The sequence below is a fragment of the Heliangelus exortis genome, chromosome 1 (assembly GCF_036169615.1).
Source record: "Heliangelus exortis chromosome 1, bHelExo1.hap1, whole genome shotgun sequence".
Classification (NCBI taxonomy): domain Eukaryota; kingdom Metazoa; phylum Chordata; class Aves; order Apodiformes; family Trochilidae; genus Heliangelus; species Heliangelus exortis.
The window spans coordinates 23,760,570-23,783,753 of record NC_092422.1 but is presented as its reverse complement, the minus strand read 5'-3'; the positions used below and the strand labels follow the sequence as shown (position 1 = coordinate 23,783,753).

The following is a 23,184-nucleotide window of genomic DNA, read 5'->3' as shown; positions in this document are numbered from 1 at the left end:
TACTGCTTCTAGAACAGTATTAAGATGGTGGGTCCTGCATAAGTCAGCTCAACTTAGTAATTTATATTTTTCTCTGCCTCTCTCTCCTTGTGGTTAGAATTAGAGGAGTGCCTGTTCTCCTGTCCCATCAGATAGCTGGGATGTCAGTGCTATGTAGTGGGTCTGGAAGACCCAGGATACACTGAGTGTAGCACAGTCTGATTCCCCTGGATATAACTTCTTGGTCAGCTCTTCAGCATCCCCATCTGAGTGCTATGAAGGAGCTGTAGGCTTGGTCTGTCAAAATGCTCAGGGGTCTGGGCAGTCTGCCAGTTTTTTTCCTGGGAGGTAGAGGTGAGAGGAGGTTATGCTTTTGAATTCAGAGGAACAAAAGCAAGGTATTGCTACAACTGAGGGATTCCTCCTTCTAAATAGTTTACACTGTGAATATAGCAGAGCTGGTAGAATTCTCCAAAGAAAATATTCTTTTGAATTATGGAGTGTGCTAGACCACTTGAATAAGGGATTGATCAACCTTCTTACTTACTGGCATTTCCTCATTCACCTTAAAAAAAAATAAACCTTTCCTTTGATGGAAGGCTTTCCACTGATGTAAATACAGCTGAGAACACTGCTGTGATACATGTATTATACTCCTGAAACCAATGCTATTGTAACCCTACAGGTAAAATTTTCTGCCCCCAAAAGCCAGAAAATAAAAAGATAGTTTCATCCTTTTTCACTTGCACATGACCATGGCTGAGCTATTTCTAGAATTTCAGAAATCAGTGGAAGTTGTATGTTAATAATCTTTGGCCAAATTTAGTCTATATTGGATGAAAATAAAATTTGAAAGTTTCATTTAATGAGTGTAATATAAGGACTTGAAAAGTGAACTAGGAGTCATTTGGAATTTTATAGTTTTTTTCCAGCTTCTGAGTGTTTAAACTTGCACTCTGTGTACTATAGTTATACTTCCTTATAGATTAGTTCTTCATTTATATTTATTCTTAAGTAGGAAATTAAGATTCTTGTATTTTGCATTGTTATGTAGTGTATTGTGTATTTCTACAGGGGATGAAAACATCTAAAATTCAGGTTTATAGCAGTTGAAGTAGGCAGTTATTCTGTTGCACATGCATATACTTCCTACCACAACAGTTAATGATATAGATTCAGAAAAGGTGTCATGGCAATCATAACAATATGTATACATGATAGAACCCCCAGATTTTATTTAACTAGCTTTTAAAATAGTTTACTAGCTTGTTTTTCCACTGTCTTGTAATCTTGAAATGTTCTATAATTTATACCTGATTTTCCATTGCTTATCATAACTTAAAATGTTTTTCTACTTCTCTAAAGACTACAACCTATAGAGTAATAAAAAATTATATTTAAAGTACCTCTTGACTAATCACACAAATAAGTAGAACTCTATGTATATAAGGATTTTTGAGTTATATGCGGACAAAAATCCGATTCATTCAGCAAGTTTTGTCTTTTTATTAATGTGGGCAAAATAATGTCTAGATTCTCTTCATATTTTTCAGAAAAATGGTTCCATAGCTAATTAAAGGCAAGGAAAATTCTTGCAGAAAGAAAAACTTTAAAAAAGTTTCAAGCATTTAAAAGTATACAAAAGAGCACAGAAAACGATCCTGAAATCTTGTGCATTATTTTATTTTAAAACAGCCGAAGAGCTATAAAAATAACCACAAAAGTATTCCCTGGATATACAAAGTCAGTTCTCACAAATATCTTCTTTATAAGTTCTTAATGCATATTCTGTGTTATGTTCAGAGGAGTGAGCAGTCACCTGGAAGATTCAAAAATCTTGTGTGTTGCCCTCACTGTCACATCAAAATATTTTTTTTTCTGTACTATATGTTAGAAATTCCCAAACAGTTTACGCTCAAAAGCAATTTCAATAATTAAGAAACTAGTTGGTCTGCTTAAAATTCTTCTTTTGTCTAGGATTTTCACAACAAAATAGAAACATCTTTTTCAATCTGTTACAAACACGTTTGCTACTGTGTGTACACATACATGTATATTGGCAATATACACACAAAATAAACAGTGTAGGAAATGAAAAACCTCTTTAAGGGATTTTATATCATGCCCGCAAGTAAAACATAAGCCTGCACAGATTATTAAGATGCTTGTAAATTTGAAATCTGGAAAGCATTCATTTTAGGTAATTCTTATTTCATAGTATAGCTTTTGGATTTGTTTTTTTGTCTAGGTTATCTTCCAGCGATTAAAAAAACCCCAAACTAAATTCAAGCCTCAAGCTGTCACCATCAGTCCTCTCATTCACATGGTTTCTTGTAATTTGTCTTGTAGTTGTTTTGCTGTATTTGGTAAACCTGTTTTGCACTTAAAGGATCCCCAGCAACAGTTTGAAGGGATCAGAACTTGCCTATGAGGTGTGCTGGGCACCTACATGCTCAGCGCCTCTCTAAGCCCTAAGTTATGCTTCATTTACCCTCAAAAGGTAGTACTCTGTCTCTACCACCTCTCCTCACTGAACTTCTCCTTTCAGTCAGTGCTATTGTGTCTCTTGGCAAGGATTGTTGTGCTGTGTAGGTTGTGCAGGGCGATGTATCATCCCCTACCACCTCTGGCATGTGAGGATTATCTGAGCCCTCAGAGGATGCTGGAAGCGGGTGTTGAAAAACTGAAGTGGATCAGTCCTCTCAGCCTCTCCCTCTGCTGTCATGAGCTGGTTGCTTGGCTACAGCCAGCAAGAGCTGGTGATGGGGGGGGTGGATTTTACATGCTGTCTTTCTACACATACACACAGACACAGAAAAACTGTGGAAAAGAGCTACTGTTGTCAGTACACTGTGGGTAACAGCAATACTCAGTGTCAGCAGTCTGGGGATCAAATGTTGCTGGATCTGTGCTATATCGTCAGTGGGTGGCAAGTTTTGATTACCTTATGTAAGGTAAGCACTTTCCTACTGCTGTTTCTGAAACAGCAAAAAGGGAAATATACACCTTTTCAGTGAATTCAGATGGCCAAGTTTCCAAATAATTAGGAGACTCTCCAGAACAAATATTGCTCATATGCTGTTTAATAGGAAACAAAGAAAAGAATAATTGCGTCTTAGAGTATGTTGGAAATTAAAACTCCTGCTTGATTTTCTAACCATCTGTTTGTTGATTAAGAAATAACTGTATGACTTTAAGCCAAAAATCTGATTGTATAGAATATGGATATTTTATGTTAAAAAATATCTTCTGGGCCACAGTTACAAAAAGAATGTAAGACAGTTGCAGTGCATCAAATCAAACACAATAAACAAATCTATACTGCACTTCATCTTACAGGACCTGTATCGCCCACTCTCTTCGGATGATATGGATTCAGTAGGAGACTCAGTGTAAAAGAGAAAATGGAACAATGTTTATGGTTTGTGATTTGGTGAAGGCTTAACATTTTTAAAGAGAATAGCTGCTAATTTACAGTAATAGTGAATGGCACAAAAGAGTTTTGCATATTTAATATTAAAAACATGGGGCCAAATTAATTCTACTGCGTGGGGGTGTTTTTGGCTTTACCAGAGCATTTTCATGCAAGAATTTGTAATGAACGAGCCATTGAATAGGTTCATCAAATACAAAACAGCATTGTGCACATTTTAAAGAACAAAGATTGGATAAGGTGAACATAACGCACAAATCCATAGTGGGCACATTCATGAATAGCAGACTTTTTATAATCTAAAGTACTGATTATATGTTCTGTTTTTAACATAGGTATTTTTATTCCTTTTGGTATGAACAGTTAATGAATGCTCTGCTTTTCCCAATGAATAGGTCAAATGCAGAAAAGCAAAAAAAACCTGCCATACTAAACTGCTTGCACCATGCTGTCTGATCCTAACACGCACATTGGGAACACTCTGAGTTTGGTCTTTTTATCTACATGAAAAGAAAATTAAGAAATCCCATGTGGTCACAGAATGAAAAAAAAAAAAAGCAAATGCTTTCAAAGCAGTGTTCAAGTTCTCTTCACTGCATTACCATTTGATGACTGTAAACAGAAGAGTGTTCACAGGCAACATGAATGTTTTACCTGGCAAGGGCTGTTCATACTGATCATCCGTGTGTTGCAAGTAAATAAGGACAGATTTCTAAATGAGGAAATCTGGGGGCCTGCTGGCTAGCAGCAATATCTGACACACATGTGATGACACCTTTTGAAAAACATGTTTTGCCTGAGTAACTAGTGATTATTTTCACTTATGTTAAGGACAGGAGCATAATTTTTTCTTTGCTAGGATAAGACATTTTATGCATTTTAAAATGAAAGCCTACAGAAATGGTGGTAATGTAAATCATCCTCCTACTGACCTAATTTCTCTGTTTTCGTAATTTCTAGAGGTGGTCATTTTTTATAGCATGAATATGCAAAACTCCTTTAGTGTTAAAGTAGGTCACGCATTATAACCAGTTGCTTAACAAATATCTACTAATTTTATTTGTTTTCTGCTGCTTTATTGTGAGACTCTTAGCCTACTTTATTTTACACTATAGCAATATTTCCCGTTATATGCATATTGTTTAAAGCTTATCAGTTGTATTTAATCCCATAATACAGTGATCACACACTTCTAGTATCTTATAGCTTTCCTTTCAGTATCAAATAATAATGATTTAAGAATTAGAAATTTGTGTGATTCTGATCCTCGACAAAAATCCTTAGAGATTATATTTTTGATCTACTTAGTGATGATTTAATATATTTCAAAATCAGGAAAATTTACTTAATAGCAGAAAATGTTCAGCTGCCATATGCCAACTATTACACGTAGTGAAATAATTCCTTTACACTTATTTGTCCCTAATAAAATTCAACAGATTCCACACCTGGAAAATGTTGACATGCGATGTTATGGCTTCACTGTATCAAAAATGTTTTCTTTATGGAGGATATTTGCAAAAAAGAAGATAAAGGGCAGCAGAATACAAAACTTACCTTCTCTGTTTTCAATACTTGGTTCCAGTATCACCTGGAGAGAAAGTCATTGATCTGGCAGGTTTGCTGAAGCAGTTAGGTCATTCCATTTCAAAATGCATGTTTTGTCATTCCTGCTTCAGACTTCAGATCTAAAACTGTTCCCAGCAACAGGAACAGTCTCTCTCCCCCCCATACCCCAATCCTCAGGCTGTCCTGTTCTACTGAAAAACTTTGCAGCTGTGAAATTACTTGCATTTTTGCCTGTTATAAGGGAATGTCTTTGTAATATATATTTCTTAATCCTAAGAAATGCATATTATGTAAAGTTGCATTGGAACCAGTTTCCAAAAATTCAGAGAACTCTACCAGACTGAACAAAATCCTTACTGACATTTTGAAAATTGTTTTTTTACTTGTAAAGAAAATTCCAGGAATTCTATTTTTTCTCCCATCTCCCATATAGCCTACTGCTGCTTAAGGCAGTTTATTATGAATGTTTATTCTGCACAGGGAGCACAGATTGTCAGCAAACCTGAATCCCATGGTTTTGCTTAGCTGTGGAAAAGAAAAATGGACCTTGTATCAGTAATTGTTATAATAGCAAGTTTTCCATCAGGACTGTTTTGAAGAATATGCTAGACCATAATATTTAATCATTTCAACATATGACTTGTATTAAGGGGCTATTCAGGGGTAGTATGTATCATTAATATTTCATTTAAGGAATGGAACTCCCTTAGAGATTGAAAAGGTACACTGTTTATAGACTTCGAGATCCCTTTTGTGTGGAATGTAATTCCCATTGTACCTGAGCAGAAATGAAATGTTTCTTTTGAGCAAGACCAGAAAGTTTCAGTTTATGGGTGAAACTGAAATTGTGTTTCTTTATCCTGTAGTTTGCCTTGCAACAGCACAGGTTTTAGTTTCTTTATGTATTTCATCAACTTCATTAAACAACAGAATAGCTTAAGCAACTTTATAGTGTTTGAACTTCCCATAGGTCTCTGTAAGCTGCATTATTTGTGCCTCCTTTAAGGTGATTATGATGTAGCTAGAGAGTCTTGTATAGATTGTGAATGCTTTGCTTCCCTTTGTGCTTTATAAATACTTGTGATTCTTTCCTTAATGCTTTCTGTAACTTGCTGGGGATTTTTAAAATCTCTTTTCTTCTTATTTTAAGCAACAAACAGATCACATGTGAAGCACAGAATGTGTATGTTTATATTTATACACACATATGCACACGCACACGAATAGATTAATGGCTTTGAAACCCCTGCACACTTATGTCACATTTGTGGCTTTAAATAAATATGTGGGGGAAATGTATTAATGGGACAATGCTCATCTGGTGGGATTCCTGACAGCTTTGTTAAACTCAAAGTAGCTGCACCAACCCATCCATGCGGAGCAGCTCCCTCAAGGGTGCCTGTACAATAACAGATCTCATGTACAAACAAGGGCTAAATTCTGCTCAGCTTTAAGTTAGTGGCAAAACCATGAATGACTTCAAGGTGGGAAGGATAGGACCTTATGCAAAAATATACACACACAGACAAAACATTAGTTGTACATTTTAAGTGGTGTTACTATTTTGACACCTTCAGACTTGTGTCTCCTCTGGAACTGCACTGTTCTATAGTTAAGTCTTGCAGTATTAGAAGTTCTTTTGTTGAAATCAGCAAAATATTTAACATTCGTTATCCAATGTGAAAAGTATTTTTCAATTTGTAAAATAATTAATCAACAGTACATTATTCTCTTTGAATCATTTCCACAGGGCACGTGTGGCTGTAAAGTGTACACTCTGGGACATTAATATTGTGTATATAAATGTATGTTATAAAAAAGGATACCAAATGTTAAACAGCCTTTTAGAACACCTAGGTTGAGATTGAAGTAAATAGTAGTGTTTACTTTTACAGTTTCATACTTCACACTGTGGTGTGAACTCTATGCAGTGCAGTATGTTACAAAAAATATTCTGCAATTCTAAATGTTAAAAATGGGTTAAGATTGATACAGAGAAGAACCTCTGCTTAACCCAGGTTTACAGTTTTGTCAAAAACAGAGGAATGAACAAACAGAAAATCTTTACGGTGCTAAGTTACCTCACCACTTGATGAATACTTAATTAATGTTGTCTGTGCTTTTTCTTGCATCCAATTAATGGTGTACAACCGAACACAAGATTGTCCTTTCATTAATCTTCACTTCCAGTTTATCTGTTAGTGATGGGATGAGAACTTGTAGCTACGAGTGAGCAATAGAAAAATAACCTCATGTCCTGCAGCCAGCAGAGCTGAGTAAGAGAGTGGGTGTCACACTCTTTGCAGATGGGTGTGCAAAGAATCCCCCAGGAAAGGCCTCTGTTCAGACAGCAGCTGAGCAGAGTGGAGGCTCTTCTGAGCTGTGTTTGCTGCCATGACACCTTTTGGCTGGCTCAGTTTGCCTCTTTCACCAGATCATTCAGCCTGGCTGAGCACCCAAGCTCTCCGCAGAAGGCAGTGGGTGTGTAGACACACGTGTTGTGGGCACACAGGTTAGAGAAGGGTTAAACCACACGCAGTGCACACATAGGTATTCACACGCATTCTTACTGTCTGTATTTGCGCATGGATTATAGTAAAAAATTGCTTAAATTGACCCTCAGCAGTGAAGTATGAAAAAAAAACAACTGTGCTGTATTCAGCGTGTACTTGTTGTCCGATTGTTATATTGAGGTAATTAGTTTGTGGTTTGCCCTGCAATGCAGTGTTTTGGAATTTGGGCTCTAGTGAAAGAGGAGCTGACGTTGTTTGTGCTAAGGCCTCTTCATTTTGTTAGTTGCACTATGATATTGTAAATATTGGCACATTTACAACATAAGTTTAAGATTTTACGAAGTTATGCATACAATTATTTTTTTTAAAGAAAAGTGCTTGGATATTTGCTTTTTAAAATATATCATTTTTGTATTAATGTGATGCAGGAAACCAAAAAGAAAGCTGTTGATTTATCGACAAAAAAAATGTAAAACTTGCAAAAAGAGATGCTGATGAGTGTTTTATTTCATATAATCAGCTGAAGAAAATCACCCTCATTTTTGTGCCATTGTTTCATCATACTGTGTTGTACTTGTGTTTCACATTTGACCATGTCATCTTGGTTGCAATTCGTTGTTGCTCTAGTTTTAACATTACTGTAGACTATTGTAAGCAATGTAATAAATATATTTAAAAAATACTTGCTGTTCAGTGAGTTTATTTTTCAAATGTGATTAACAGACTTTAGAAATAAACTTGCTGGTGGTATTGATTGTTCATTTTGGTTCAGCATTGTCCTAGCATTTAACTTAGCGTAAGCCTACAGGATTCATGCATCCTAATGGGTTCCTTTAAATGTTAGATGGATTCACCTCCTTCTTAAATAGTAAACTCTGGGCTCCAATGTTTAGATGCAAGAGATCCTTCAAGGAAGATTCTGGTTTCTAACAGGTCTTTTGGAGACAGTAAATAGACCTTTAATTGCCTATAGGTAAGTTTTTGTCCACACAATGGGACAGATTTGAAGGATGAAGTGGGAAATTAGTAGACTATCCAAAGCAAGGAACCAGCTCCCTGCTGACAACTCAGCTACAGCAGTCCTCCTCCTAAGGAAAATATTAGGAAAATATGCCTGTAAAAATCTAAGAGTGCTGAAATATATCCATGGTGTTTTGAAATGAGTACCTTGTTTTCTTGATATATCTTTCCACTCTTTATAAATTCATATCTATAGCCTAGTATTATTTTTTGTTGGCAGGGAAAGAGAGAAATTACAATTTCTGACATGTCATCTGCCAGTCTGTTGCTTCTGCTAATGTTCAGACACTTTCCTAGAGGGATCTGTGGGCCTGCTAAAAATTCTAGTTTTGAAGCCCTCTTGATTGCTGGTAGATAGAAATGAGGAAGAGTGGAAATAAAAGAATTGAAATTTCTGTCTCTACCAAATAGCAGTTAAGAATGCCAGGAGAACTTTTAAAGTACAACACAAGTAGATTAAAAATAAGAGTGGTGATAGTGCTGTGCCTTTAATTAGGTGGAAGAAATAAGAACCTCCTTCCTTTGATAGCCTTTCAATTTTCCTTCTGTATTCGAGTGGAATACTTTACCTGTGTATAACTTTAGAAAAGAAAGAAAAAAAAAAAAAAGGAAACCTTCAGATTTTCAGATTGCATCACTGCCCATGTAACTTTTTATGTTCACTGCGATATGGATACAGTAATGACAGATCAACTTCCAATACCATGAATCTGATACTTTTTAGATCATCAATCTTTTCTGGAGGATGGCAAAGGGGCTGAGTGAGCCTATGGTCTGAATTAAAGCTCAGCTTTGGAAGCAGCTGTTGGGAGCTATCAGAAGTCAGATTTAAGTTTACTGTTAAATACCATATAGGAAGCAGTGCTGGTCTTTCAGTATTGCCTGGTTTCACAAATCACATGAGTGTGTAAGCAGTCAATCCTGCAGCTTAGTAAGAGGATCCTAATAAAACAAAGTGCTTCAGCTTGAAAATTTAATTTCAATCTGTCAACTCTGTTTCCTTGCATTCTCCCATTACTCCCTCTGTCCCTCAAAGGAGAAAACCAGCACAAGTTCCTGAATGACACACAGCAGCTTATGGCTTGTGTTGTTTGAGTTTATCTCTTGTCCAAGCTGTGTAAATCCTAAATTGCATAAACTCATGAAAATATATTATTTCCCTGTAGTACCTCTCTTAAGCCAAGTGTCTAACAAAACAGGCCAGGATTTACAACTGCAGATAAGTAGCAGGTTAGCATACACTTTTTTTATTGCTCTTCTACAGTTGAAGCAGTTTATGAATAAGCTTGGATCTTACGTGTCTCAGTTTAGTGTACTGTGTGAATTTGAAAAAAAACACAATTATATCATTTCTCTTTCTGTACATTGAAATCCATTGGCTTCCCTTATTTCTGCATGAAGATTGTGGATCTGATGTTTCTCCATGAAGTAATTTTCTGCCAGCTCTGTATTGTTTACATGAAAACTTTTTTCCGCCTCAGCTGGCTGGCCCCCCAAAATGTAAAAGATTAAACAAAAGGAAACAAAAAAATTTTTTTTCCTGGCAAGAGACTGGAGAGGGAGTTTCTGTGTAAGCCTTAGTTTTTCTCTTAATTGAATAACAAAAAAAAGAGTTTTTCTTACAAGCCTCAGCAAAATACCTTATTTTACTGTTTCAAACCAGGTGTCATCTGCTATACCATTTGTTTTCAGGAGATGAACCATTTTGTTGTATTTACTCACTTATTTCTTGCTTAATACTGTTACATATTACAGGAATTTTTTAAGCCCTTCAAAGTCCCTCAAAGCTAATACCTGCACTGAACTGTTGACTTTATTTTATCATTAACCAGGAAGATTTTAGGCTAAGGAATTTGTTATGTGAAGAATTCATGATGGTTACCTTGCAAAGGTTGTGTATAACCAGACTGAACATTAATGTGGGCCCCCAAATAAGAGGTGAGCATAGTTGCTTTACTCTTTAAACTTGGTTTAATCCTCTTAGTGCTTGCTGAGTTGAACTTCATCTTACATTTATTACTGACACATACAGCTTTTGTGTAAGTTTTCTAAACTATGTAGAATTTTTTGGAAGAGGGAAAATCTTAGGAGGCATAATTTTAAAACATTAATAATTCCCTTATCCTGAGCTTTCTCCTTGAATTTACTTTTTTTTTGTTGTTTGTTCGTTAATTTTAATCTTCATTAAGCCCATTTCAAAAAGAGCAGAACTCTGCATGAGTTCTAAAGTTAGCATTACACCTGTGTGCATTACTGTTGCTCACATTTCATCCAGATGCTTCCTTCTTGCTAAGAAAATACAAAGGAATCTATTGTTGAGAGACTTTGTAGACTCCATATGCACTAATAAAGGTTTTGGGAGGTTTGGAAAATATAATGCAGTATTTGGAGTTTGAGATTCAGGAATCTGAATTGCATTATCAAACTTCCTAGTCATACTTGTTTAAGTCTCTTTTCCTAACTTCTGATACTGGCAGCCCACAAGAGTAATTCCTTCTCTTTAGTTGGACTGGGATTTTAAGATTAATTTAGGACAAAGGTGAGTATGCAGAGAGAGAAATTACAGTAATGTATGTTTTACTGCCCTTTTTTCATGGATTTAGTCCTACTTCCACCAAGATGCAAACTTTTTACACAACAGTTGCTAACTAAATCTCCCAATGAGACAGGAATGAAACTCTATAGTGCAAAAGTCTCCACTCGCATCAGTGAGGTCTGTGGGGTGCTGGCCATCTGTTAGAGAAACCTGAATAGGATCTGAAATCCTTACACCAAAGACCTGATTTTTTAATGCCATTGCTTTTATGGAGGTGTGCCATAAAACCAGCCATGTGCTGGCAACCTGTGACACTGGACCCCTTTAAATCTGTGTAGAAGTGATGACATTTCAAGCACCTCAGCATCTCTTAAAATTAAAACAGCTAATTGCATTAAGGCCTGTGCCTTCAAGAGGTTTTGCTCTTGCTTAGGGTTTGTTTTTTCCCCCTTTCCCATCTGCAATATCCCTGATGGGGTCCACAGCTGGGAGAGCAACACTGTGCATGACAGACTGCCTGAGGATTGGCAAGCCAACTGGAAGGAACGCCGAGACCCACAAGGATTGCTGGACCCAGAGGGCTTTCAGCTTGTGAGAACAACGAGCCAATTAAAGGCTAAATAAACAGAATGTCCTTCTAGCTTAAGCAAAGATAAATAAATAAATGCCTGCCTGTTGTTCCAGAGGAGTGAATAAAGACAAAAATATTTGGGATGTGTTTACCTAGTAAGGTCTCCTTCATTGTGCAAGGGGGTCCCTCAGCAAAACTTGTGAATATATGCAAGTGTGCAGCTCCTGGTTTCCTTTTAATCCCTTGTTTTATTAGGAGAGTTTCAGCAAAGGTAATGAGAAGTATGTGTTCATATTTATATTTAAAAAAAAAAACAAAAAACCCTAACAAACCCAATCATTTTAAAGCATGGAGCTTTTAAAACCTAGTATGTATTTTTAGCAAATATCTTTTTAGCTACTGCTTTCCTGTCACTGGTGAGCTGTGCTCCTGCTCACATCCTGTGCTTGGCACACAGATCTCACTGATGGGGCTGTACACTTTGGTTCCAGACTTGTGGTACAGTATATGCAGTTAATGGATCACTGTATTTCTTCAGTTGTGAATATCATCTTAGCTTGCCTGTCCTTATGTATTGTCAGTTAAAAAAAAGAGGAAAAAAGGGGTATTTTAAAAATTGATCTCATATTGGTACTTTATTTCCTTTAAATTGTCTATAGCCCCCCCCCCTTTTTTTTTTCAGTTTATTTAACTGAAATGCACATTTATGGAGTTATACTGAAGACAGATATTTAGGAGTTAATTTAATTTCAGTCGTGTGCAGGCTGTTAAGATTACTTGTATTTAAAGTGAATCTTGCTGAACCAATTTGCTGAAATAGGCTCTTGAAGGAGTCTAATTTTGGAAGAACTGAGCAAACAGTTCTCAGCTATACCTCAGCTTGAGGGTCCTTGAAAAAATAGGTTCTCAAATAGAAGCTTGAGTCTCTCTTGGAACCCGTTCTGAGAACATTTGGCCACTGAATTAGGTCTCAATTTTTATGTCTCCTGTTTTCTCAACTGGAAACATTGGAGTCCATAAAGAGATCATCAAACAGCAAAAGAAAGCTGCAGCAGTGCATAGTCATCGATCTTGACCTAACATCTGCTGAAAAATGTTTAAAATATTCTGCTGAAATATTTAAAATGCAAAAAACCGAGTAAAGTAGTCATTTCATAATCTACTGAAAATCTAGTGCTAACCTGCTTGTGTTGTACCTCTTAAATGTTGTAAAGATTTATTCCTGATTGTGTATGCAACAAATACCAGACATACTTAAATTGCAGTTCCTTGAAGAAAATACTCTGGAGTGGTAAAAGATGTAAGAAATTGGATGTCTGGTCTAGGAAAACAAGCAGACCCAGCAGAATGAATAGAGAAAACATGTTTTTCTGCTTATTTTACAAGCAGGAGTGTAAAGGAAACAGTTCTCTCATTACATGTGCATAAAAATGGGCTTTGAGAACTGGCTCCCCAGGCATGAGAACTCCTAGCATTTTTCTGTTACCTTGGTCCTCATCTGCTCCTTTGTTCAAAAATGAACCAGAGGTAAGTTTTTACTAAGATATTCCTCAGAGTTTGGCACAGGAAGAGCACATACATAAACAGGCCCCAATCATGAAGCAAGGGCAGCAAACTTAGCAAACTGCAGAAATCACTCAGTGCACTCCGTGCTCACTTCTCTTGTCAAGAGGGAACAAAAGTAGTCCAAAAACTGATTAATGCAATTTTTAATTCTGGTCAAAGCTCAGAAGGAATGCTTAAGTGGATGAAAAGAATGAGCTGGGGTTGATTAAAAAAAAATAAAATCTCTTGGTAGATGGGATGTGCAAACTCTCACTATTATTTAGTGAAAAATAGGCCAAGTTCAGCCTTTGCCTAAATCATCTGACCTTAATCTACTGTGGGAGAAATTAAAAGTTACTGTGTTCAAATGAACTCAGCATACTGGCCAGCTTTTAACTCTGCTGTCTGCCTTTTCCCTGGCTCTGTACTCAGTAAAAATCTCAATTGCATCATTTGTTTTTCTTGCTCCAGTCACTGGCTGGGCTCTGTGGTGGCAGAGGAGATCATTTCAAAGAAGTGGATTGAGATTTGTGAAGTTGTTTGGGATCCTGATTCTGGGCATCTCGATACCTTGCAACACACAGGGAACAGATAGTGTTAGTTTCATGCAGGACAGCCTTTAATTTATGTAATATATACATTGAAGGAGGTAACACTTTGTAAGCACTTTGCAGTACTTTGTAACCTTTCAGCATGAGATCTATGTGAACATGAGAAAGTTTTACTTTTATAAATTGCCTGAATGCTTCTCACTTAGGTCACACCACAAAAACCTGAGGGAATGCTCAGTTGGGCTTTAAGTTTAAAGGGCCACTGTTACGTTTGTAGCTTTTTTGGGGTTCCTTTGAAGATAGAAGAATCCTGAAGATACCTTTGTGTAGTCAGTACACAGCAAAGGCTAAAAGTTTGGGGTAAAATCCAGTCTGTCTGGTATGTCTGTGTAGTTTCATCCATCTAGATGTGTGATGAAGCAGGCTTCCTAAAGTACATGCCTGGAGCCCAGATGTAACTGATAGACACTGATAGGTGCTTTGGAAGGCTTCCCTCCTCAGATCCTGCCTGCTGTAATTCTGGCATCCAGGCTAGGTGGCTTTGAGTCTCCTAGAGACTACAGAGATACTGTCCTCCCCCCATTAGCTGTATAGGCAAAAATACCTTTACAAGTACCTAAAACTGAGGTACAGACTCTTGCCTCAAGTGAGCTATACCCAGTCAAATGTTTTTCCAAAGAAGCAAACATTCCTCCTGACATTTTATTTCCTCCATACGTTACCATAATGATTTCTCCCTTCTAGAACACAACTGGGGGAATTTCACCAGAGGGAGGTTTGCAAAAGTGAGGAAATCTGCCCATAGCAGCCAACTTCAGTGAACCCAGACATTTGTGCTTTTAATGCCTCCTGTGTTAACACTGTCTCTGAGTGAAGTCTCCTGCCTGCAGAGGGCATACAGCCCCTCAGTTTTCCCTGCCAAAATGTGTGTGGGATAGGGAGAAACTATCAGCCAGACATAAAAACATCGCTGCACATTGCTGCAGGTGATGGATCACGGGTATCTTCATGTCCACAGGGGTACCAAAAGTGTAATTTCAGTGAAAAAATCCAACTCTTCCCAGGCATCCACGTATCCCTCCACCAAAGTCAATGGATACATTCTGAACACTAAAGCCTTGCCAGGACGTGTGTCCAGCAGGGATGTGCTGCGTGTACTCATGCTCCTTAAAAATCATCTGTTTTCATTTGTGTCTCTCCATTTCCAGAGCTCCCAACACAGTGGCTCCTCTACCTCATTAGCATCCACCAAAGTCTGCAGCTCTATGGATGAAAATGATGGACCTGCAGAAGGTAACATTTGAAGGCTGACATTTCCAAGCAGTCAATGTAGTGATAACAGCAGCTGTGTAGGAAATGAGTCATTCTTCCTGCCGGATAAGGTGGGAGCACTGAGGGCTGGATGACTCCATGAGGAGCCTCCTCAGCCTTAGCAAATCATTTGGGCTCACTCTGGATCAGATTTGATCTGGACATCCCTATTCAGAGGTGTTTTTGTTGGAGGATACTCTAGATATTACTTCTGCAGGTGACACGGAATTTTTTGTCTCATCTGGCATGGTGCTAAAGGACATGCTGCAGTCCTGGGTCTTGACTCAGAGATGATGAGTCTCACTCTGTGCTAGGGCTTGGAACAAGCAGTGTCTGCTCCAATCCTGCCAGTTCAGATGCACATACAGGTAAGTGTGTGTGTATGCTGGCATCTGACAGCATCTTCATGCTGCCTGTGGATTCAGGCCACCCCCAGTCTCCTTGTATCATAGCACTCACTTTTCATGCTAAACTGGAACAAAGGACAGACAAAGATACAGTTGAAAGGGCTGTCTTAAGCAGTGTAAATTCAAGGCACATATTTGAGAGGCTTTTTTTTATATATATATATTGTAGTTTGTATCAGCAGCAGTTTACAGTCAGCTTTTAGAGGCATGTTAGGTATTTGTAATATGCTGTTTCAGATATATTTAAAAATAATGGTACATGAATGAGCACTAAAACACATGCAACGACAAACTTTTCTTATACTTAGACATTGTGTAATGTAATTTTACCTAAACATCTGGTGCCCAGGTTGCACGTGAGGTAGTATTATTGAGAACATTTGTTTAAAAACTAAATATTTAATATTGGGGGAGGGGGAGAACTAGTACTTAGCACATGAGGAGTTTTATGGATGTCTCAGTTTACAGGATGTAATAAAATAAGTGCTTGAGTGTTGGACTTCTTTGGTACATATATTTAATCATGCTGTGTCAAAGAGTTCCAACCCTTTTTGGAGGCTGGTCTGCGCTTGTGCAGATCACAGGGGCCTTTTCATAATTAAAAAAATACAATTTTGGTTTTGTCCTAGGGGCATATTGCAGTGGAAATGGTAAACTATGTAACACTCGAATGGTGGTATGTTTGAGCCCCAGAAGTCTTATTTTTCATTATTGTATCTGTGTGAAACCTGTTGAGTATATACAATGTCAGCAGCGTGGTTTCACTGTACAGTAAGTGAGATACTGACTCTGAATGGTTTCCAGGTTCCTAAACCAAAGACTTAAAACGCATGTTATGTGCAACATCTGTGTTTCCTTCACTAATAAAAATGTACTAATGATTCTTTCAGAAGTGTTGGAGGAAGGTTTCCAGGTTCCAGCATCGATAGCAGAGCGATATAAAGTTGGAAGAACTATAGGAGATGGAAATTTTGCTATTGTGAAGGAGTGTATAGAAAGGTGAGGAGCATAATATGCTTATTACTGTAAAAATAATCACTATTGTCATGCTTTTTTCTAGATAATGTCTTTGTTTGTAGAAAATAGGATGTGTAATAAGTTAATGTCTCAATGCCAGATGGAAAAAAACTAGACTAATGCCTTTTCATATGAAAAAAAAAGAGTGAATAAAACACACAGGCTTTGAATATAATTCTTCATTGGCTTTAAATGTTTGGGCTTTTTTTTCTACTGCAGTCTTCAAGATTTTACAAGTTCTTTTGGTTAAATCTTTCTTGCTGCACTGAAATAGCATCTTTTCTTGCAGTATAATCTTGCAACTCCCCCTTTACACTAGGCTGATCAAGTATTTCACATGTAGGAGCATTCTATAAAGCTATTAGGAAGTTATGTATGTATGGTGTAGTGGTGGTCAGCACAAAGAGCTGTGTATCCTGCCAGCTGACACTGAGGAGTAACCTCTTCTATGTTTATGTTTAACTATATGGGCATCTATCTCTTGCCTGCCTGCTTTATGCCACTACATGAGCTCCATGCATCTTTAGGAGACTGAAGAGCAGACATCAGAATCTAACTTCTTCAGTGCCCCTTACTGAAGGCACTTCTCACCGAGAAGAATCACCCTTAAAAACTGATTTTAGACATCCACTTCAGGTTAGAGAAGTCACAAGTCAAATGTCAGTGTTGCTGAAGGTGTCCAGGTTGAGTGGCTCAGATCTCTGTTTCTAAATCTGGTCAGGCAGGTCATGAACCATATTTGAACTGGCTCTACCAAAGTGTACCAAAAATAGGGAGCAAAGATATAAATGTTCTAAGCAGAACTGCAGGTGCCTTCTCATGGTATTGTTAAAAACCAAGGAGAATATGGAGTAAAAAAGACACGAAGTACCTGTGTGTGAAATGGTTGTGAGAGAGAGGTCCTGGAGAGAGGGTTCTCACAGAACACTGTAACTTCACCTTTCGGCTCAAAGAAGTAACTTTAGCTCTTTGGCCTGTAAGAAAGTGATATTGACCCTAGAGAGTAAGTAAAGATTAGATCTCATGGCAGATGATGATAGATTAGCATGCCTGGTTTTAAACTAGGGTCTCTCTAGAAAAAGAAGAGGTCCTGCTCTGCCTCTGAAAGAATAAGGCAAGTTGGAGACCTCAAAGACAGCTGTTGGGGAATGGGGGAAAAAATGTATTTTGTATCAGCTGACAATGTGCTTGTGGGACATGGCCAAAGCTCTTGTGAAGCCTTTAGAGCTCTGTCAGAATGAGGTTGTGGTGGACCTGGTCATCTGGAAGGTGAGAGCTGCTCAAATCAAACCCCAGGCTCTGAACACTAAACCTAAAGGAAGCAAAGCAAAACAATATGAAAACAAGAAATCACTCTAAGACCCTGTGGAGGGAGCATGACTGATGAAAAACGTGGGTGGAAGCATGTAACTAAGGAAAGAGAAAAAGACAAGCTAAATGTAAAGTGAGTAGGAACTGAGAGAAACAGAGTACAACGCAAAATAAAAACAGGTTGAGGTTTTGCTACACTGTCATTCAGCTGAAAATGCCAGTTGTGCTGAGAGGCACCAGGGTGCATTTTACAACTCTCTCAAGCCGAGAGAAAACACATGAAAAAAATTAAATATCGGTCCCACCTCACCTAAAAGTAATATTAATTCCAATATCCTTGAGAGCTGAAACAAAAAGTATTTCCTCTCCTCTTGTCCCTCCTCCTGGTCCGAGATGTATCAGGTAACACAGTGTATCTAGTGACTATGTGCTCGAATAGCATGATTATTCAGGTTCTCACAGATACATACTCATAATCCCTCAGCAATGCCATTCCATAGAACCCATTTATATGAGAGTTAATACTCTGGGAGAGCTTGAAAATTAGAGCTATTTCTTTTAGTTTCCACTTCTAAAGCAGTATGCCCTTGCCATCACAAGTGTGGATGGAGAAATTAAAGGCTCAGACAGTAAATTAAAGCCAGTACCTGTAAAACCCCTTCAAAAACATTCTTCACAGTGTTTCTAAGCAGAAAATACCTCACTTCAAAGTCTGATATGTCCATCATTTGCAAAGCCAGAATTGATGGGGTGATACTTGGGACAGAAGGCTTTTCCATTTTTTTTCTGATGTACAATTCTTGTGTGCATCAGACTTCAAAGAAATTGTGGCATGAGGTGTTAAGCAAGTAGGAGTGGGGTTTGTTACACATCTTCACGGATCAAATGGATACTACCTTTCTGTGGCTGGGGGTGCTGGTTAGCCCACTCGGATGCTCCAAATGTGTTCACAGGCATTTACCCCTGACAATGAACAGCCCAAAGAGAAACCAAAAGCCATCTTCAAAATTTTCAGCTGGGGACTTCTAAACCCCATTCTGTGTGTCTGTGAACACACAGGCACACACACAAATACATTTAATGCTCACACAGAAATAATGAAGGTTTTTTTCTCTGGTGCAATGGAAATCTCTGTGAACTTTGCAAAAGGTTAAAGCAGCTGGGGAGAATGGCATGGAGCCCCTAATGAACCAGAGATCTCACTGTGCCCTGCATTAATTCTGTGGGTCCAGACTTTTACCCATTTATAGCGTGTTTCCTACTTTATGTGCCACTTTTTTTATTGTTTGGGTTGTGGGATAGGTGAGAGGTGATCCCTCCATTTCACTGGGAGCTTCTGGCATGGCTGTGCATACTTTTTGGTGGGTGTATAATTTGCAGTGCTGTTGACAGCCTGCGGTTCTGCAGCTTTTTAGGGGAAAGGATTTGCGTTATCTTAGCTTTAATTTTCTTTTACCAAAACAAGGAGCAGTCAGAGTTGTCATCTGCTCGTTACATGTCTGCTCCATCATAGGTACAATTTGTCCTGCGGTGGTTTTATATGTGCTCATTTTTAACTTTCAGATACTTCCAAATTCTGACATTTCCTCACTAGCTCAGGTTTCCCAGTGTTTTGGAGTACATGGAGTCTCCCATGGCCAACAAAAACCATCAATTTCCTTTCTCATGACAGAAATGAAGCATTCCTAGGGCAACCAAGCAACTTGAAAGAGACTCTTATTGAAAGAGGGCATATTTTGCCTGAGTTTGAACCCCAGACATTTTAATTTCTGATATTCCTCCTTCTACCTCCTTCCATTCCCCCAAAATAGCATCTATATCTCTGCCTATGTCCTCAATGAGCTGGGACTGTAGCCATGAAACAGCAACACCAGAAAGGGGCACCCCATGTGTAGTGCAGCCCATGTCTGTGGGCTCTAGCATTAAACCACTTGTGGGGGAGTACAGATAAGAGAAGTTTTTAATTTTTCTTTGCTTAGGTCTTGAAAAGCCATGCTGTATTTTTTTTCCAAGTCATAAACATCATCCAGTCTGATTTCTTTGCACAGTCTTTTAGCTGATATCTTAGCACAGACTGTGTTCACTCCTTGCTGACCTAAGAATTCAAACAGAATTAACATTTTTATTTTTTTATTTTTACTGAAGTCCCCATTTTCCCTTAAGTCAATGCCTACCAGTACATGATTGCCAGAGATCTCCATGCTTAAATATGGCAATGAAAATGCCTGTTCACTTTCCTAATGCAGTGCAATCAGTTTGTCACTCATTTTGCATGTCCTGCATTTCAGACTGGGCACATTATTAGCCAAATTCATTTCTACATTTAACTTATTACTTATCAATATAATGTATCAATTTAACAATGCTTTACTAAATGAAGATTGAAAAAAAAAAACCTTATATTCTTGACAGGTTATTTTTTCTTTATTATTTTTTTAACCACTAAAAAGGCAATGTATTAGACTTTTGTGAACTCTTTTACTACAAAATGACAGCACTTCAGAAAGAGCTTTTTCTTTATATTATCCATTCATTTAACCTCATAGTGAAACCAGAGCTTGTGAACAGAGCTTCTTGGTATCAGCCTTACAGCCATCTTTCAGTTTTGTAACTTGGATAAGGATAGAATTTATGTTTTGAACTTGTCTGCAAACTTAGTTTGTTATCTTTGTCAGTATTCTATATAACAAATATTTATGTATGGAAGAGTGATAAATGTCATATGGTTTCAAAAAACAAAACACCTAGAAGGAAATGTGTTTTCCTCCTGAACTAATTCTCTATGATCTCCAGAACCTCTCTTATTATTACTTATAAACATCATATTTAACTCTGCTAGGTATCATCTACTTAATACAGAAAATATTATTCCAAGGACTGACATCTTTGTCTTAGGATTTGTGAGTACTAAGATAACGCAAATGACTCTCGATTTTAAGTAAAAAAATAAAAAATATATGTATTTTTCACAGCTTGTATTCCTTTGTTTAATAGAAAAAACTTTTTGGGTTTGGGAGGATATGGATCTGTTTTTACATAAAACTACAGCAGATAAATAAAACTTCAAAACGAAAGAATCAAATTATTTTGTCTCAAAAAACACTGAAATCTCTGAAATCTCTTCCTTTTTTTTTTTTTTTTTTTTTTTTTTTTTAAGAAAAGAGCACTTCATACTTTTTTCTTGGGCACACATATTCAATACATTTGGCTCAAGATCCCAATTCTAAACAGATTCAAGCTTCATTTCATGACAAAACAAATACTTGAATAGCATTCTTGCCCAGACCTACTGTGCTCAAATGACAAATATAAACCTGACTGAGAAAAATATTTAATGTGACTGACCATACAATTTTTTTCTTTTCTCTTTCCTCAGATCAACTGGTAGAGAATACGCTCTGAAAATAATAAAAAAAAGTAAATGTAGAGGAAAAGTAAGTACAAAAAAAAAAAAATCAAATGAGACTCAAAGATATTTTTTTTCAAGAAATGTTGTGTGAGATCACCTTGGCAAACTTAGTATTTGTCTTATTGACAAGTGATAGAATCATTTTGGGTGGAGCCTTTGCCTGCCCTCTGGAAATCCTTGGAGTATGAGTATAATATGTGCCTTGCTAGATGCATGGTGTTGCTTCTCCAGTTGGTTGGTTGTATGTGGGTACACTGTGTCCCTTTACTTTTTTCCCCTGTAATTACATTCTCCAGTTTTTGTAATCCCAGACGTTACAGAAAACAGAACAATAATATTAACAATGATGATAACGTCTGTCACTAAGAACATCGTGTCTGAGAAGCATACAAGATTAATCAAATTGATGTCAGTTTTATAGTCAGTGAATTTCTGTTAGCTTTTGAAAACTGTAACAAAAGGTTCATAAAGAAGATGCTATTATATTTTTAAATGGAAAGATTCTGGATTAGAGAAAAAATTTCAGAAGCTTCCATATTTAAATTTTCTCTGCATCAGAAATGTCTTTTCCTCCATTCCTTTGTGTTCTACTCCCTGTCCTTCTCTCAGTTATCACACTGATGCTGTTTCTAGATATGTTCCTTACACATTGCTGGAGGCAATGAGTTACCTTTAAAAAAAAAAAACTTAAAGAATTTTCTACTGTGCAATGGAGGCGAAAGTTTTTCCTACCACAGTCATTAAATATTTTGTTTTGTGTGCAGGAACACATGATCCAGAATGAGGTATCTATTTTAAGACGAGTCAAGCATCCCAATATTGTACTTCTGATTGAGGAGATGGATATGCCAACTGAGTTATACCTTGTCATGGAACTTGTAAAGGTGAGTATTTTGGAGACAAGCTACTTATTAAGAATTTTTCCAACAATAATGAAGAATTTCATTGGTACTAAACATTACTAAAAATCGTGAAATCACAGAATAATTCAGATTTTTTTTTTTTTTTACAGTTTTCAAATATTTCAATTCTTTGTCTAACTTATTGTAAGCCACACTCAGAAGTGCTCCACTGGCAGTATATTGGAGATCACCAGTTTTATTTGCTCCTCCAAAATAAATCTCTTCAAAATGTTTTATCTTAAAGAACGCTTCTGTCCTGAGGTGAATTGAAAGTACACCCAGACTAAATAGCTGTAAATACCACCCTTCAAAATTCAATATACTTTGAAAAAAATCAGTTAAATTTTATTAATTTATGTTAATATTTAACTATATTACATGTATTTTTCCTCTAGTAATTTATGTTAACATATTGTCAGGTTTGCCTCCTTTATAATAATCTAAATTTAAGCTGAAGGTAGGGAGAACTGAAAGAGTAAAACTGCTATTTAAATCAAGGTTCTGTTCTGAAAAGTAAGTTTGCAAATGCAGGATTTGTATTTTGGACTCTATTTATTTCTTCATAGTAATTTCCAGATCTCAAACGTTTATTACACTCACTGTTGAAATTACATATTCAGACAAGATCATGAAACTCAGACCAGGTCGTCTCTTGCCCCCCTGCTGTCAACACGGAAATGCAGGAATTATGAATTTAGCTTTTGGGTCAGGTGATAATACACAAGTGCATAAAAGGTGTCAAAAATACATTTGAGTAAACTGTACAAATGAGGACAGAAAACCACTGAGGACATCTTGTCCTCCATGTGTACTTCAACAGGATATGCCTGCTTTTCACATTCACTATTGGGATTAGTGATTCTCCTTCCTTCCTCAGCTATACTGTGGGAAGAAGATTTTTCCAGGCATCACTTGCATTTCTCTGTCTTGCTCAGCACGTCCTCCTGGAGCAGCATCATGCCTGCACTTGGGAAATCCACAGGTTTAAGTGTTTAAGGACAAAGATTCCAATGCAGGTGTGCAGCAGCAGCAGCAGCAGCAGCGCTTGTGTGCGGGTCTGTTGTGTGCAAACAGAACAAATCAGGCAGCCCCAACCCTGGCAGTCCCATC

The 23,184-nt window shown here is 37.3% G+C and overlaps 1 protein-coding gene across 6 annotated transcripts in view; it reads left to right on the top strand.

Annotated features, from left to right (window-relative positions):
• Nucleotides 1-23,184, top strand: part of DCLK1 (doublecortin like kinase 1) — a 237,456-nt gene that overhangs the window by 177,993 nt on the left and 36,279 nt on the right. For 4 of the 6 annotated variants that reach the window (XM_071737573.1, XM_071737564.1, XM_071737581.1 and 1 more), the window contains 4 exons: nt 14,926-15,010; nt 16,326-16,434; nt 21,140-21,197; nt 21,937-22,056. In XM_071737573.1, the coding sequence (XP_071593674.1) occupies nt 14,926-15,010; nt 16,326-16,434; nt 21,140-21,197; nt 21,937-22,056 (372 nt within the window). Of the gene's footprint in view, nt 1-3,318; nt 8,177-11,535; nt 11,675-14,925; nt 15,011-16,325; nt 16,435-21,139; nt 21,198-21,936; nt 22,057-23,184 lie in introns of those variants that run through there. The other 2 variants (XM_071737595.1, XM_071737587.1) reach the window with 2 other exon arrangements.